Raw genomic sequence first — 18,331 nt, 5'->3', positions numbered from 1 at the left:
GAATATAAAAATAGGACCTTTTAAAACAATAGAAAAAAACAAAACCCGGTAGATTAATCTGATGGCTTGTGACATTGTGTGTGCTGAACAGATCAGAGACCTAGCTGTGAGTACCAGGCCAACTCCTGAGGTCAGCTGTTGTGGAATAATCCTTTTGTACACTGTGAAGTTGTGTCACTCTCATTGATTTAATAGAGATAATTGGCTAACAGCCAAACAGGAAGAAGGTAGGCGGGAGAGCCAGACAGAGAGAATGCAAACTAAAAGAACACTGGGAAGAAGAGAGAGGCATGGTCAGGAGACAAGGAGAGAAGCAAGCTGAACTTGCCTTGCTGATAAAAAGTTCTGAGAATGTGGTAGTACATAGTCTAAAAATATGGGTTAATTTAAGTTGTAAGAGCTAGTTGGTAACAAGCCATTGCTTTCAGCTGAACATTTATAATTATTAGTAAGTCTCCATATGGTTATTTGGGAGCTGGCAGGTGGGACAGAAAAGTCTGCCTACAATCAGTAATTGCTGTTTTTCTTTTTAAAAATCTTAGCATCTGGAGACGTGATCCAGCAGCTGAAAGCATAGTTACTGGGGGAGGTTTCAATTTGGACTTTGCAGGTACTAGGCATACGTGTAGGCAAAAGATCCATACACATAAAATAATTTTTTTGTTTTGTTTTGACATGGTTTTTCTCTGTAAAAGCCCTGGCTACCCTGGAAATCACTTTGTGAACCAGGCTGACCTCGAACTCACAGAGATTCCCCCGGCCTCTGCCTCCTGAGTGCTGGGATTAAAGTCAAGTGCCACCACTGCCTGACATAAAATTTTAATTTTCAGTTGTCATTGTTTGTAGAAATGTGAGTGTAGCTTCACATGTGCCGTGGTATACTTGTGGAGCTCATTCGACAGCTCTGAGAAATGAGACCATCTTCTTCCACTGTGAGTTCAGGGGACCAAGCTCTGCTCATAGGCTTGCAGGCCAAGCCCTTCTGCCAGCAGAGTCAGCTGGCACAACCCAGTGGTGTCTTTGTCACTGCCACTAAACCCAAACAACCCTTCCCTTTCCATTTGTTTTGAGGCAGAGTCTCACGATGTAGCCCTTGCTGCCCTGGAACTCACTATATGAACCCGGCTGGCCTTACACTCACAGAGATCCACCTGCCTCTGCCTCCTGAGTGCCGGAATTAAAAATATGTACAGCACATTTTGGGCTGTAATTCTAAATCATTTTGACTCAGAGAAGTAGGCCTTGATTTCCATCCCAAGAGCAGAGCTTCAGATAAGTCATTTTGTTCATTATCTTAATCTTGTAGTTTTTGCAAAAACACCCTTTTACTGACCCTTTTACACACAGCTGTGTTTAGCTTTGGGTTTATAAAAAAAAATGCTTAGTTTACATTCCACCTGATCTTAATATACTGAAAAACAAACAAAAATAAACAAAAGGCAAAAATTCACTTAAGCTCCACACACACTTTCCAAATCCGATTAACTCTCTCTTCCCTTGGTAACAGGCCCTAGGGACACTATTTCCCCAACTGTAATACAGGTAAGCCTGACTTTGATGAATTCCTTTTTCTTTCATGATCTGAGGGGCTCATTAGGCTAGAACAAAACGACATGATTTAAGCAGGTCCCTTAGGGAAGGCTTCTGACGACATACAGTGATATCTGAACCAAAGACCTGAAGGAATGACTTAACTGAATATTTGGCAAAAGAATCATCCCCAAAAGAGGAACTTCATTGCAAAGCCCCTGAGGATGGGCATCAAGGTGTACTCCAAACACACTTTCTTTGTTAAAAGGTGTTGTCCCAGGTATAGTGGCAGAGCCTTTAATTCATGCACCTAGGAGGCAGAGGCAGGCAGACACCTGAATTGGAGGCCAGCCTGGTTTGCCTAGCAAGTTTCAGGGCAATACTACGTAGACTGTCTCAAGGGAAAAATATTATATGTGTGGTTGCTTTGCTTACATATACATCTTTTCGCCATGAGCATGATAGCTGGGAGCTGTCGTGTGAGTACTGGGGATTGAAACTGGGGTCATTTGGAAGAGTAGCCAGTGTCCTTAACTGCTGAGCCATCTCTCCAATCCTAACTCCAATTTCTCAGGGAGGCCAACTCCGACAACTACTTTAAAACCCCTTACCTATCTTGCTTTTCTCTACAGTATCTACAAAGAATGGAAGTTTTGGGGTTTTGTTTGTCTTTTGTTTTTCCTCTGTTTCTGTCTCCCTCCCTTCCTCTCTGTTTCTTGAGCCAGAGTTTCTCTGTAGCTTTGGAGCCAGCCTGTCCTGAAACTCTCTGTAGACCAGGCTGGCCTTGAACTCACAGATATGCACCTGCCTCTGTCTCTCAAGAGCTGTTATCAAAGGTGTGTGCTACCACCATCTGGTAAGAAAGGGCAGGGTTTGGGTTCTTTTGTTTTGTTTTGGTTTTTGGAGACTGTTTTTGCTTTGGAGGCTGTCCTGGAACTCACTCTGTAGACCAGACTGGCCTCACACTCAGAGATCCGCCTGCCTCTTCTTCCCAAGTGCTGGAATTAAAGGTGTGCATCACCACTGCCTGGTGGGAAAGGACGTTTTTATAATTATTTTTATTCTTTTCTAATTATTTCTTTTGAGATTATAACATAATTACATTGTTTCCCTTCCCTTTCCTCCCTCTCCTTGCTCTCTTTCACATTCATTACCTCTTCATTGTTGTTACATGCATGGCATGTATGTTTAAGTATGTTTGTATTTCATTGCTTTTATTCTTTTCGGTTGGTGTGTTTGAGACAGGGTTTCACTATGTAGTAGCCCTGGCTGTCCTGGAACTCGCTCTGTAGACCATGATGGCCTCAAACCCAGAGATCCACCTGTCTCTGCCTGTCGAGTGCTGGCCACAGCTGTGAGCACCAGTTTTCTGTTGTTTTTGCTGTAATGGGATTGTAACATAGGTTTTTCCACATGTTTGGAAAGTGCGCTTCCTCTGACTTATATCTCTAACCCTGTCTTTTTTTTTTTTTTTTTTTTTAAATTAGGCAAAGGGCGGGCCTCAACCACTTAAATAAAATTGTGTGTATGACTGTTTTGACTGCATTTACCATTTTTATGCCTGATGCCCTTGGAGGCGATTAGAGGTATCAGATACCCTGGGACTGGAGTTATAGTCCATGTGGGTAGTGAGAATCAAATCAGAGCCCTCTGAAACCTGCTGACCTTAAAATTTTCCTGTATGGTGTGTGTGTGTGTGCAGGTGCCGCAGAGGCCAGAAGAGGGCGTCAGGTCTCCTGGGGCAGGAGTTAAAAGCTGGGTGCTGAGAACCAAAGCCTGGCCCTCCGGAAGAGCAGCAAGAGTTTTCAATACCTGAAGCACCTTTTTAGCCCACTGCCTTCTGCTTTTATACAAAGAACTTTTATGGATGGGACTCAGTGCCAGAAGTTTCGATTTCCGCTTTCTGCAAAGATCCCGCCAGCATCTTCCCTATATGTTCCATGGATGTAGCCCAAGTTTGTGCGCAAGACACGTGGGAACCTTCTACAGCCATGAGGAGAGACCAAGACCCTGGTCTGCGGAGGGAACCTGCCCCAAAAAGGAGGAATCTTGCTCGCTCCCCCACTCGCGCTAAGCTGAGCGAGTGACCCCAGCAGCATAACCCATCTGGAATGAGGGATCTCTCTATGGCTCAGCAGCACCGGCACACATGCTCACGCGCTTGCGTGTCACAGGTACAAGCCTGATTGGCTGAAGCGGGAGTGGGATCACGCATGCGCAGTTTCTCACGCGCGCGCAAGGACTCGCGGGTGTTTTTCTTTGGCCTTCATTCTCTCTGTAGAACCCTAATTTCTCATCCCAGTTCACAATGTTCCCGGAACTCAATAACCTTCTCAGCATCACCCCAGAGAGGACGGAGCAGGTAAGATGTGTGTGGGGGGGCCGGGAAGGGGGCGTGTCCCGGGAGCATGCGGGAAGTCGCGGGGTGGGGATAGTGCGTCTGCCGTAACCCAGGGCACCTGGGAGTTGTAGTCTGGAAAGGCCTTGCCTGGGTGAGGGTGGATGCTTGGGCCTGAGTGAGCTGGGCTTCTGACCGGCTGGCGTGTGCTTAGTGTCTTTGTACACCATTTCCAGCCCTTGGGAGCGTGTACTCCGTGCCGCCCTGGCGCCCAGAGGCATTTGCAGAGCAGGTTCGAGAGGAGCCGCTTACCTGCTCTGAGTCTCCCTCCACCCCTGGAACACTGCTTCCACACTTCCCCGTTCTGATGGTGTCTAAGAATTGTTAACAGAAACATCTGGTTGCGCAAAGCATTCAGCATAGCCTGTCTACTCTGTTTTCCTGAGCCTCCTCACTCCAGATTTTCACGTAGAGGTTACTTTCCCCAGGAGTTTAGCTGGCAGTCGTGTTCTGTAATTTGCAGTGAACATACCACGTGTGGAAAGCTTTTTGTGACCCCTGTGGTGCCAGGCTAATTTTAAGTTTGAATAGACCCGTGTGGATTTTATTTGTGCAACAGTTCTTGTCTGTCCAAGCCTCCAGTTAGCTCTTGCTACTTTGCCAGGTGCTAGGGCATTTCCCACGTCCATATACTTCAAAGACTGACATTTGCATTTTATGTGTGTGGTGGGGGCGCGCGGGGTGGGATGGGCTGAAAGCCAGAGAGATTATAGCACATTTGTAAAGTTGACATAGCATTGAGGTGATTCAGATGTTCTTTGTTACTTACAGAAAATGGCTGGAGCAGATAGCTAGACACTGCAAAGACTTTTTTTTTTTTCCTTTTTGATACATCTCTATGTATCCTTTGATGTCCTGGAATTCACTTGGCTGGCCTTGAACTCAGATATCCACCTGCCTCTGGTTCCAAGTACTGGGATTAAAGGTGTGCACTGTCACCACCCAGCTAATAATCGATTTTCTTATTTTTTTAAACATCCTGTATTTATTATTTTTAATTGTATATACTCATGTATTTCTGTGCATATGAGCACAGGTGTCTGTAGAGGCTAGAGGCATTGTTGGATTGTTCTGGAGCTAGAGTTATAGGCAGTTGTGAGCTGCCTGATGTTGGTCTGAGGAACCAAATCTAGTCCCTGCAAGAGCAATGTGTTCTCCTAATTTGTAAGTCATCTCTCCAGCCCTGATATGTTCTCAGTTTTTAATCTTTGTGTGTATGTGTGTTCCCACTTTTGTGGATGTGAATATAGTTGCACACATGTCCTGGTGTGGGTGTGGTGGTCAGTCCTCTTTGTTTTGGGATGGTTGTTCACTGCATACACTAGCTGGCCCAAGAACTCCTAGAAGTTCTCGGTCTTTGCCTCCTGTCTCTCTGCAGAAGCACTGAGCTTACAGATGTTCACTACTGGGTCTGAGTTCTGGGGATTCAAACTCAGGTCCTCATTATTGCACAGTGAGTGATTTACCACTGAGCCATCTCCTCCACTCTGGTGTTTATTCACCTTTGGGCTAATTTGCCATTAACAAATGGCTGTTGGCTCAGAGGTAAAGAGCACTGGCTGCTCTTCCAAAGGTCCTGAGTTCAATTCCCAGCAAGCACATGGTGGCTCACAACCATCTGTAATGAGATCTGGTGCTGTCTTCTGAGATGCAGGGATACATGCAGGCAGAACACTGTATACATAATAAACATATAGCTGTTGGTGTATAGAAATGTACATAATTGACTTGATTTTCTGTTGGGGTCTATGTCTTCACAGTAGGTCTAATTTACCTTATCTTCACTTTCAGGGGAAACTGACTCTACTCTGCGATGCCAAGACAGATGGCAGCTTTCTTGTACATCACTTCCTGTCCTTCTACCTCAAAGGTATGCAGCTAACTCCCTGATGCTATAGAAAAGGAAACTCAGGTCTGGAGAGATGGCTCAGAGGTTAAGAGCACTGGCTACTCTCTCAGAGGACCTGGGTTCAATTCTCTGTACTTACATGGTGGCTCATAACCATCTGTAACTTAAGATTAGGATAGAAATCAGTAATTGTTTAACTGGACATGCCTTAAAACCAGCACTTGGGAAGCAGGACAGCCAGAGCTACACAGAGACACCTGTCACAAACAAACAAACACAAACAAGAACAGCTAAGAAAGTAGAGAAGAAAAACCCTAAGGAAGCAATGGGAAGAACATTGACTAGTCTTGGCTTTGGTATTTGTGTACTCAGTAAGCTATTAAGTAACAGGTTATTGGAGCATCATTAGACCCTGCCAAACAATGGCATGTGCCCACCTGATTTCCATTCTACCTTCCCTCCTTCACCACCTTGCCTTCTCTATCAACTGTGTGTTAGCTAGCACCTCACTGAAGTTCTTGTGTAGCCTCCTGACTCAGCTGTTTCTCAGTTGTGTGTTTAAGTCTTAGACCTCCTAACTCTGTTAATATTTCGCCATTGCAATAGATGCTTCCTGTCGAACATGGCCTCTGCTGTTTATATTTGGAAATAGATTAGAAAATCCTCTTCTCCCATTGTTTGTTGTTTTTTTTTTTGTGGTGATATTATTGTGAAATGGAGTTTCCTGTAGCCCAAGCTAGTCTTGAACTTGCTATGTAGCTGAGGATGACCCAGAATTTCAGATCCTCCTTTCTCCACCTCGAAAGTCCTAGAATTACGGATGTGTGCCATCATGCCTGATTTTTGTTTTTCGAGACAGGGTTTCTCTGTGGCTTTGAAGCCTGTCCTTGAACTAGCTCTTGTAGACCAGGCTGGTCTCGAAACCACAGAGAACCGCCTGCCTCTGGCTCCTGAGTGCTGAGACTACAGGTGTGCACCACCACCGCCCGGCCCGTGCCAGTTTGTATTTAGTGCTGGGGATCCAACTCAGTGCTTCATGAATGCTAGGTAAACACTTTGTTAATTTAGCTACATCCCCAGCACAAGAATTATTCATTATTGGATTCTCCTTGAGTATATTTGCCAGCTATGATAATGCCTGCTTGTACTAACTAATTCACAGCTTTGGAGTAGTTTCCCCCCCCCCCCAGATGATGTGATTTTTCTATTCTACATCATAGAAAAGCAAAATAATTTATGAGTAAATTATTAGAATGAATAAGGCTCAGTTAAGTAGCTGGAGTTTCTTGGAGTTTAACTCATATAAGACTGTTAATCAATTGTCTTCCTGTATATCAACAGTAAACACAGAACAAAATTGGAAAAGAGACACAATTTACAACAGAATAAAATTGAGTACCTAGGAGTTGTGGAGGTAGTCTTTTAAAATGCCATGCAAGCATGAGAACCTGAGTTCAGATCTCCAGACTTCCATAAAAGCAGAACATGGTGCAGATCTGTAACTACTGTCCTGGGGTGTGAGGGGAAGAGTTGGGTAGATCCCTGGAAGCTCATTGGCCAGCCAGCCTAGCCAAGTCAGTGAGCTCCAGATCCAGGGAGAGACCCTGTCTCCAAAAATAAGATGGAGAGCAATTGAGCAGGTCACCTGATGCTGGTCTTTGGCCTACACACACACACACACACACACACACACACACACACACACACACACACACACTATTTAGGGACCAGAGCAGTAGCTCATTTGGTAAAAATCACTGCCTGATGACCTCCTGAGTTCAATCCCCAGGACCCACATGGCGGGAGGATAGAACTAATTCCTACATGTTGTCCTCTGCCTTCTATATTCCCAGCCAGTACATGTACCCCATAGATAGGTAGATCATAGATAGACAGACAAATATAATAACCAGTGTGGAGATGTAATTTAATGATAGAACTGGGTTTAATCCCCAGTCCTAGAAAACAAAAGGAAAAAAGTACTGTTGTGCCCAAATTCTGAACTCCAAAATCACCAAGATACCCATTCCAGTGCAAGAGCAAAGAGTCTTCTATTTAACAAGTTGACTGTCTTAACTTGGGCCCTTTGTCCATTCATCATGGCAGTTGGTGTGAGAAGCACCCAGACTGAGGAGGGGAATTTATTGGGGTATATAAGGGGAGTGTCTAGGGGTACACAACAGTTTCAGAATTGGTTCACTTCTGGGCTTGGGTGATCTGTTCTGTGTTGATTGGTTAATTGGTTGTTATGGCTTGTAGGCCTTCCCAGGGCAGTTGCTATGTTCTGCACTATGCCACTTTTACCGTAAAGCACATCCAGAGCCCGCCAGCTATCTTCTGATTGGTTCCTGGTCACATGGAGGGTATCTGACTTCCTAGTGACTAGGGCAGCTCCTGCAAGGTTAGAAGGCCGGAAACTCAGCAACATGCACTGAGTCAGTGGCCTACATCTTGCTGGGTCTTTTCTGCAGTGTCATGGGTGCTAAAGTAAGGGCTGGGTGAGGGTCTGGTCCCTTCAGTACATTTTGGCTTGGTAAGATAGTTCAGAAGGGAAAAGTACTTGTCACACAAGTGTGGCACAAGTGTTTGGAACCTGTGTGAAGGAGAGAACTGACTCCACAGGGTTGTCCTCTGACCTCTTCATTTTTGTTTTGTTTTTGTTTTTTCTAGACAGGGTTTCTCTGTATCACAGCCCTGGCTGTCCTGGAACTTTCTCTGTAGACCAGACTGGTCTTGAACTCACAGAGATCCACCTGTCTCTGCCTCCCAAGGTCTGGGATTAAAAGCATGCACCACCACCGTCTGGCTTGTCCTCAGACTTCTATACATATATATCATGCATACATACAATAATACATTTTTTTTAAAGATTTATTTATCATGTATGCAGTATTCTGTCCGTATGTCTGCCCTCAGGCCAGAAGAGGGCATTAGATCTCACTACAGATGTTTGTGAGTCACTATGTAGTTTCTGGGAATTGAACTCAGGACCTCTGGAAGAGCAGCCAGTGCTCTTAACCTCTAAGCCACCTCTGCAGCCTCTTGTTTTGTTTTTTTGTTTTTTGAGACAGGGTTTCTCTTTGTAAAAGTCTTGGCTGTCCTGGAACTTATTTTGTAGATCAGGCTGGCTTCGAACTCACTGAGATCTGCCTGTTTCTGCCTCTGAAGTGCTGGAGCTAAAGACATGTGCCACCACTGCCTGGCACAATAATAACTTTTGTATGCATCTTCGGGACTTGGGGTTGTAGCTCAGTTTGTAGATAGAGTGTTTGCTTCATATATGTGAATTCCCAGCACCATCTAAACCAAGTGAGGTAGCTCATGCTAGTAATCTTAGCACTCAGGAGTTAGAGGCTGGAGGATCAAGAGTTCAAGGTCAGGGGCTGAAGAAAGGGCTTAGTAGTTAAAAGTACTGGCTGGTTTTCTAGAGGACTCAGGTTTGATTCCTAGCACCCACATAGTGACTTACAAGTATATAACTTCAGTTCCAGGGGATCTGACGCCCTCTTCTGGTATATAAGGGCACCAGACATGCATTTGGTGCACAAACATACATTCAGGTCAAACATCTATGTACATAACATTAAAAATAAATAGAACCAGTGATAGTGACACACACCTTTAATCCCAGCACTTGGGAGGCTGAGACAGGTGGATCTCTTTAAGTTTGGGAACGGCCTGGTCTACCGAGCTAGTTCCAGGGCAACCAGAGCTACATAGTGAGACCCTATCTTGGAAAATTAAAAGAAGGGCCTGGAGAGATGGCTCAGTGGTTAAGAGTACTGGCTGCTCTTGTATAGAACCCGGGTTCAATTTCCAGTACCCACAGCTGTCTGTGACTCCAGTTCCAGGGGATCTGGCATCCTCACACTAATGCACATAAAATAAAATAAAATTAAATTAGTTTTTTCTTTAAAAAAAAGAAAAATTAAAAGAAAAAAAAAAGAGTTCAAGGTCATCCTGGGTTATATAGAGAGTTTAAGACAAGACCAGCGTGTGCTACATGAGCCCCATCTCATGTGCTCGAATGCTTGGCCTGTAGGGAATGGCACTAGCAGGAAGTGTGACCTTGTTGGAGGAAGTGAGTCACCATGGGGACAGGCTTTGAGGTCTGATACATGCTTAAGCCATGCCCATTGTGGGACACAGTTTACTTTATGTTGCCTGGGGATCAAGATGTCTGTCTACATGTTGAGTTGCTTCCTGCCACAATAATGGGCTAAACTACTGAAATTGTGATCCAGCCCCTGTAGATGAATTTTTCTGTCCTGCCTGGTCCCATAGCCTTTTGGTCTCGAGTAAACAGAGGCATATATTAATTATAAACTGTTTGGTCTATGGCTCAGGCTCCTTATTGGCTAGCTCTCTCTTAATTATCAACCCATTTCTATTAGCCTGTGTATCTCCACATGGTCTTGGCTTACCGGTGATGCCCTGGCCCACTCCTTGGCTGTTACGTGGCGCCTCCCTAACAACTCACTCCTCCTCCCAGCTTCTCCTAGTCTGGTGGCCCTGCCTACACTTGCTGCCTGCAACATCCTGCCTGTCCATTGGCCAAAACAGCTTTAGTCATCAACCAATAAGAGAAACATATATTCACAGAATTCAAAAGAACATCTCCACCAAGCCCCAATTAAATATTTTCCTTTACAAGAGTTGCCATCATCAAAGTGTCTCTTTACTGCAACAGAAACCCTAACTAAAACAAGAAGGAGATGCATCTTAGACTGAAATTAAGCACAATCTTATTAGGGCCCAAGGCCTCTGGGTGCCGTCTAGATCTACCTCACGTCTTCTGTTTCCAGATAAATGAATTATTCATGTCTTGCTGTAAGCAGAGGATTTGTTTAAAGAGTCAGTTTGCTTTGTTTTGTTTTCTAGCTAATTGTAAAGTCTGCTTTGTGGCCCTCGTCCAGTCCTTCAGCCACTACAATATTGTGGCCCAGAAGCTGGTAAGTATCTCAGCCCTGTGTGGTGACATTCCTTTGCAAGAGCATGTGTCGTGCACAGGCTGAGAGGCTGCGCTTTTCTCTTTAAATTGTGGAGAGTCTAGCAGAGGAGGGACTAAGGAAATCTCGGGATCCAGAACCTCTTTTTTAAAGGATTAAAGCAGAATCTGTTTTACTGAAAATACATAGAACCAGACCTAGTGCTTGTGGATGACAGTGAATCAAATCTTTCTACTGGTTGTGGCCAGTTAAGGTTTTCTTGCCTAGCTGAGTATGCTAGCATATGATTCTAATCCCAGTATGTGGGAGGCAGAGGCAGAAGTATCTGTAAATGCAAGGCCAGTCTAGTCTACATAGTGAGTTCCAGGACAGCCAGGGCTGCATTGTGAGACCCTGTCTCCAAACAAACGATCAACAACAAAGGTGTCTGGTGTGTAGAGAGAGTTCCAGGACCACACAGAGAAACCTGTCTCAGAACAAAAAAAGCAAGGTCACCCTCTACAACATCTTAAGTCAAGGTCTGCTTGTTTACACATCTAAAAGCAGAACAGGAACAGACGTTGTCTTGTGCCCTCTTATTAGCTGGTATGTAGTTTCTCCTAAAGTTCCCACAGGGCACTTCACTCTGCTTTTTGTCACATTTAGGGGGTCAGCCTGACAGCAGCGCGGGAACGAGGGCAGCTTGTGTTCCTGGAGGGTCTCAAGTCCGCAGCGGATTTCTTCTTCCACACTCAGGAGGAGCCTCACCCCCTGCGGTTCCTCAGGTCAGACTGCAAAGCTGGTGTGGGGGGGGGGGCAGACGAGGCCAGCTGTGTGTGGTTCCTTCTGCTTGTGTGGGAAGGCAGAAGTGGCTTCAAGGACCACACCCTTCCCCTGTGTTATGAGTCAGATGGCCCTTGGCCTTTATCATGAAGCTGATGGTAGGTAGTGGTCCCCAGAACTATAGCAAGCATCATTCGCAGCGAGTGTGGAGTGTGGCACAGTGAAATGCTGTGCTGTTTCTCCCGCGGGGACCCCTGGGGCAACACCTTTGCTTCTCCTTGCCTTCATGTAGAAACTAAGGGTTATGGGCCAGTGACTTGTTTTTGTAGATATAGTTTTATTGGAACATAGCCGTATTTATATGTTGGCTTATTGTCCATGGCTATTTTGGCTTTATAGCAACAGATTGGACAGTTGAGGCAGGAAAAATGAGCAGCAAGCCTAAATATCTCTGATGTGACTCTTTAACACCAGCAACAGGAAACTGGGGCCATCTCATTTGGTTTTCATCATCACGGGTCTGGACTGGCTGTGCTGGCACTTTTCAACCTTTCTGAGCATCAGCCCTGATTTGGCTAATGTTCTTTCTCTTTCACAAAGGAGTCATGAAAGATCTCTCCCCCACTGCCCTACTCTTTCAGATATACCCTTCCCATGTGCAGTGGCTAGTGTGTGTGTGTGTGTGTGTGTGTGTGTGTGTGTGTGTGAGTGAGAGAGAGGGGGGGGGGAGGGAGAGAGGTCTTACCGGCACCCTGACCTTGATTTTATCCTCTGACAGCAGGGAGGGGCTGGTTATGCCTGATCCCAGTGTGGGGACCTGTTCTCCTTATGAGCGAGGATAGCCCAGTGGCAGCAGGGAGGGTGGTTGCCCTGGGCATTATGCTTCATTCCTCCTCCCACTGCTGGGAAATGACTGCTTGCAACATCCCTGGGGAAGGTGGAGGTGGGTTGCTCCCTATGTGTCAGAAACATATAAACCAGCGGCCCTAGTCTGCCACCCTTCTCCAGGACATCTGAACTGCTGTTAGCTTCCTCTAGTGACTCAGGATCTCCTGGGAAGTCTCTTTGACTTACCCAACCTGACCTACTCTTGCCATAGCTCTTGGATGGAGAGGCTGTATGGTTCTCTTTTACTTTATATCCTTCTTTTGAGATAATCTCATGCCTTCCCCAGGCTGGCCTCCAGCTTGCTGTTGTCTTGCTTCTATAGTCGTTGGGACTATAGGCATGGATCACCACGCCAGGGTTCTATGCTGTCTGTTCAGGGCCCCAAAGCTTACTCATTCTTTTGTAGCTCCTAAGTTTTACCTTTGTACCCAGTAGGCCTCAGAAAATACCTGAATTGGAATAAAGTAAAATTGTGTGTGTGTGTGTGTGTGTGTGTGTGTGTGTGTGTTTGCTTTTCCGGGTCTTTGCCTCCTCCAGTCTTCCTTGGTAACCCTTTGTCCCAGAGAGACACTTGTAGAGCTGGGCATGGTGGCACATGCCCGTAATCCTAGCATTTGGGAGGTAGAGACAATAGGAGAGTGCATTTCAGGTCAGTTACTCTGAAGAGAAGAGCCGGGGCTGAGCAGAGTTGACAGTGTTTGCTTAGTGTGCACGAAGCCCTGTGTGTGACTCGTGTGGGAGGAAGCATCCAGGATGGGGAAGGTCAGGGAATCAAGGTCACGCTTGAGTTGGCTCCATAGTGAGTTCAAGGCCAGGCTGGGGTTCACGAGGCAGTGTCATAATAAAATATAACATTGTGTCTCTAGGGAGGCGAGTGCAGGGAACCTGCAGCCGCTGTATCAGTTTGTACAGGACTCCCTGAAGCCCGTGGACGGTGGGGAGACTCCGTGGAAGTACCCAGTGCTGTTGGTGGACAACCTCAGTGTGCTGCTGAGCCTGGGCCTGGGCGCAGTTGCTGTGCTGGACTTTGTACAGTACTGCAGGGCCACGGTTTGCTGCGAATTGAAGGTATCGAGGGGCTGTTGTCAGGGTTCTGCTGGGCTGTCTGAGAACCCAAACATGGGTGCTGTTCGCTTGTAGTTTAGCTCTCCTCTGGCAGACCCAGAAATTCTTCATTCCACCCATGCTGCTTTACTCTGCTTGGCATTGCTAATTAATAAACCCCTCAAAGTTAAAGTTTGAAGAGCACTGTGGGACAGTGCTGTAGTCCTTGCCTGTGTGGCCTGTGGGTCCTTCCTTACTGAGTTGTGAAGATCAGTAATGACCATAAACTCCTTTAGGTTTTTCTCTCCTCGTGGGGAGTTGGGGTTGAGCCTAGAACCTTTCACTAAATCACTTTAAAAATGGCAAAGTAGGGCTGGGGATGTCACTCAGTTGGTGACACGCTTGTGTAGTTCAGCAGCACTGTATAGACTGGGTGTGGTGCCGTATGCCTGCAACCTCAGCACTTAGGAGGCAGAGTCAGGAGCTTCAGAAGTTCACCTCATCTTCAGCCACACAGTGAGTCCCAGCTCCCCTGTGATGCATGGAATTCAACAAGGTAAAACGCAGCTGTATACATGCTCACACGTCTGTAATCCCAGCACTTGGGAGGTCGTGGGTTTTAGGCCAGGCAAAAGCCTAATGACTCGAATTTGAGCTCCAGAACCCACATAAAGGTGAAAGGCCTGGGCGGCACACGTCTTTAATGCCTACACTCGGGAGGCAGAGGCAGGTGGGTCTCAGTGAGTTCGAGGGCAGCCTGGTCTACAAAGTGGGTTCCAGGACAGTCAGGACTGTTACACAGAGGAACCCTGTCTCAAGAAAACAACAAAAGGTGAAAAGAGAGAACACATCTCACAAAACTGTCCTCTGACCTCCACATGTGCACTGCGTGTGTCAGTACACACACATACACACATGTACACACACGCTAAAAAAAGAATGTTAAGAAAACAAAACAATGGAATGACAGGCTGAACATGGTAGCATATGTTTATAATCCTCAAACTTCAAGTTTGAGGCCAGCTTGGGCCAGCCAGGACTGTGTAGTAAGACCTTGTGTCAAAGAATGAACGAAATAAAACGAACAGAAAAGAAATCGAATGAAGTGAGTTGCTATGTAGTGCAGTGCCTGGCCCACAGTGGCCACTGGTCAGGGGTGATGACACGGCCTATAGGAACTTATGCGTATTGTGTAGAGAGGCGAGACTCAGTGCAGAGGAGTGGATTAGAGAATTAGTGGTAGAGAAAGGGTTAGTGGGGTGTCACTAACCGTGTGAGCATTGCACAGTCCTGCCTGAAGCTGTGTTCAAGGGACTGCTGAGACTCTTGGGTACAGTCACAGGACCAGGGTCTAGGGTAATGCAGAAAGGGAAGTGGCTAGGAAGGAGGGAGGGGGAGAAAGAGAGAGGGAAGGAGTTGAGAGACAGCATGGAAGGAAGAAGGGGCAAGGGGCTTGCCCTTTGCTATTTGGCCAGAATAGCTGGCCTGCAAGCTTCAGGGATTCCTATCTCTACGTTCCTAATGCTCTGTAGTGTCATGGTTAAATGTGCACTCCCGTGCCTGGCTTTTTTTGAGGCAGGATCCCATGTCATTCAGACAAGTTGACTGAACTTGCTATGTGTAGGCAAGGGTAACCTTGAACTTCCAATAGTCTTCCCTCTACCCCCCAAGTCCTGAAAACACAGATGTATACACCACACCAACCTCACACCTGCCTCTTTATTTTTTTATTTATGTGTGTGTCTGTGTAAGCATGTGCATGTGCAGGTGACCTCAGAGGCTGGAAGCGAGCATTAGATCATCTGAAGCTGGAGTGACATGCAGTTGTGAGCTGCCTGACATGGGTGCTGGGAATTGAATTTGGGTCTTCCTCAATGGTAGTTACACACTTGTTTTTTTATTGTTGTTTCAGTTTCTTTATGTAGTATTGACTGTTCTGGCACTAGCTCTGTAGACCAGGCTGGCCTTGAATTCACAGAGATCCACCTGCCTCTGCCTCCCGAGTGCTGGGATTAAAGGTGTGCGCCTCCATCACCGGGTTAACGCAGGACCTTGTACAGCTGAATATGTGCTAAATTAAGCTGCACCTCCACTCCTACCCTGACACTTCCCCCCACATGGTGCCAAGTCAAATCTAGGGCCTCAAGCATCGTGGGCAAGGACTCTACCACTGAACTGTATAGCTCAAAACTGTCACTTAGCCATCAGGTCACATGTGTCCTCCCTTATGGCCCCTTTGAGATCTCCTTACCCCATGCCTCTTTCTTGCTGGTTTTGTCACCCTAGATTGTCACCCTAGATTATCTTTGGAGCTCAGTTCTCTTTTCCATCCTGTATTATCTGGTATACATCGAGTTCTTAGGAACTGTGGACTGAATGGTACTTGGCAGAATGCTGTCAATTGCCAGGTATTGGTGGCACACACCTTTAATCCCAGCACTGAGGAGGCAGAGGCAGGTGGATCTCTGTGAGCCTGGTCTACAGAGAGAGTTTCAGGACAGACTCCAAAGCAATACAGAGAAACCCTGCCTCGAAAAACAAACAAACAAACAAACAAACAAACAGAATGCTGGCAATTAAGTGAAATTTTTAAAAATACTTAATTTGGCTGGATGGTGGTGGTGCATGCCTTTAATCCCAGCACTCAGGAGGCAGAAGCAGGTAGATCTCTTAAATTCCAGGCCAGCCCAGGACAAGTTCCAGGACATCCAGAGCTATGAAGAGAAATACTGTCTCATAACTCCCCTCCCCTGTGGTGGGGGTGGGGGGTGGGGAAGCAAACAAACAATTTAATTTGGTAGTGGGGGCATGAATGTGCCACAGACAGTTTTCAGGAGTCCCTTCTCTTTCCACCATTTGGGGTCGGATTGAACTCAGATCATCAGGATCGATGGCAAGTGCCTTTACCTGCCAAGCCATATTGCTAGCCCCTGGTGGCATGATACTCCGGGATAGAGACTGGGCACCTGGAGTGGGTTTACTTTTAGATGAGTTGAGTTGGAAGTGTGGTTGGACTTGCTGGTGAAAGGGTCCAGTAGAATTAGGGTCCTGGAGCCCCTTGGGGTCTTTCTTAGGAAGAAGCTTTTGTAGCAGCAGTAGGGGTGGGAGGATCTGAGAGAGGATGTGCGGACACTAGGTATGGAGACACTGCAACCCTGGGACCCATTTGGTAAGGAGCAGGTTTCCCTCTTGTGTCTGATGCAGGGAAATGTGGTAGCCCTTGTACATGACCACAAAGATGCCGAGGATAAGGAGAATGACATCCTGCTGAATGGCCTTAGTCATCAAAGCCACCTGGTCCTGCGAGCTGAGGGCCTGGCCACTGGATTCTGCAAGGATGTGCATGGACAGGTACACAGGCTGAGCCAGCCGTTGGATGCTCTGGGTGGAAGGGAAACCTTGGGGGTTTTGGGGGTTCGGTGCCCTGCGCCAGGTGGTGCATAGACTCCTGCAGGAAGCACTTTTCCTGATAGTCTCATTTGTGGTCGAGGTGGTGTTCTGTAAAGGTTGGCAGTGTTTATTGTAGAAGTCGGTCCCATTACCCTATGACACATTTGTCTGAGCTGTCATGGAAGCCCGGGAGGCAGTGGATTCCCAGTGGAGCCGGTGCTTGGTAGCTGCCCTGCCCTTCATTCTCCTCCCTCCCTGCAGCTGAGGATCCTCTGGAGGAGGTCGCAGCCCACAGCCCGGAGGGATCGAAGCCTCACTTACCAATACAAGATACAGGACAAGAATGTGTCCTTTTTTGCCAAGGGAATGTCTCCTGCTGTCTTGTGACCTGGTTTGGAGACAACTTTGTGACTTTGGATGGTTTTTTATGTAGAAGATAAAGCAACTGGGTAGGAATGGTCCTTCAGACCTCTGGCCCACGCATCAGGCTGTGACCAGGGATGGACCTGAGCTGTGAGGGTGTGGTTCCCCAGCGCTCTGCTCAGTAAACACAGTGAGGAATCTGCATGTGGCTTCTGCTGAGAGCAACTGTATGGTGAACCCCAGCTGAAGGATCCTTCGGAGCATCCCATGTAACTTCAGCCTCGCCTGCCCTTTTTCGGTGGCTGTGCCTTTAAGAGCCACTGTGGTAGAGTGAAGCAGTCAGGAAGTTGTTCTGAATGGCAGCCATCCTTGGACAAAGAAGGCTGGAATAAAAAAAGGTTCTCACACCAGCTTCCTGGGGTTGTCTCTTTTATGTTTCATTTCCACCTTACAAAGGGACTTCCTTGAAGTCAGTGAGAAAATGGGCTTGGAGAAGAGGTAAGGACTTTGGAGGCCCAGAGCCATTGGAGGCCTAGAGCCACTGTGGGTGATGGAGGTGGAATCCAAAGCTGCACTCGCTGGCCTGCATTCCTGGAGACCACGGCCAGGTGTCCCTCCTCCTTCTGTTTCTGCAGCTTTGCCCATATGCTGGAGTCCTAGCCATCAATAGCATGCCACCAGGGCCTTGGTCACATGGGACCCTGTCTAGGGCACAGGTGAGTATGACCTTGATGAGAAGAGTAGGGAAGTGTCCTGCTGCCAGGCTGGAAAGGCCCTGGTGAGTAACTAGTAACTCCTTTGAAGACAGTGGGCACAAGAGGAGGGAGTTCTTGGGACCAGTGTGTGTGTGTGTGTGTGTGTGTGTGTGTGTGTGTTTGGGACCAGTGGTGTGTGTGTGTGTGTGTGTGTGTGTGTGTGTGTGTGTGTGTGTGTTTGGAACCAGTGGTGTGTGTGTGTGTGTGTGTGTGTGTGTTTGGGACCAGTGGTGTGTGTGTGTGTGTGTGTGTGTGTTTGGGACCAGTGGTGTGTGTGTGTGTGTGTGTGTGTGTTTGGGACCAGTGGTGTGTGTGTGTGTGTGTGTGTGTGTGTGTGTGTGCGTGCGTGCGTGCGTGCGTGTGGCCAGACCTTTGAAAGAAGGTCTCTCTGTGTAGCTCTGGC

At 47.0% G+C, this 18,331-nt stretch overlaps 1 protein-coding gene across 1 annotated transcript; it reads left to right on the top strand.

The window, feature by feature from the left end:
* Positions 1-3,765: 3,765 nt before the first annotated feature.
* On the top strand, positions 3,766-17,564 carry Elp6 (elongator acetyltransferase complex subunit 6). Its single transcript, XM_051203675.1, has 7 exons — positions 3,766-3,892; positions 5,720-5,798; positions 10,659-10,729; positions 11,372-11,490; positions 13,243-13,444; positions 16,625-16,771; positions 17,072-17,564. The coding sequence occupies exons 1-7, from the start codon at positions 3,839-3,841 to the stop codon at positions 17,195-17,197; spliced, it is 798 nt and encodes a 265-aa protein (XP_051059632.1). The 5' UTR covers positions 3,766-3,838; the 3' UTR covers positions 17,198-17,564.
* Positions 17,565-18,331: the final 767 nt, after the last annotated feature.

Source organism: Phodopus roborovskii, unplaced genomic scaffold (genome assembly GCF_943737965.1).
Source record: "Phodopus roborovskii unplaced genomic scaffold, PHOROB, whole genome shotgun sequence".
Taxonomy (NCBI): domain Eukaryota; kingdom Metazoa; phylum Chordata; class Mammalia; order Rodentia; family Cricetidae; genus Phodopus; species Phodopus roborovskii.
The sequence above is the reverse complement of the archived record's forward strand: the minus strand, read 5'-3'. Positions and strand labels throughout refer to the sequence as shown.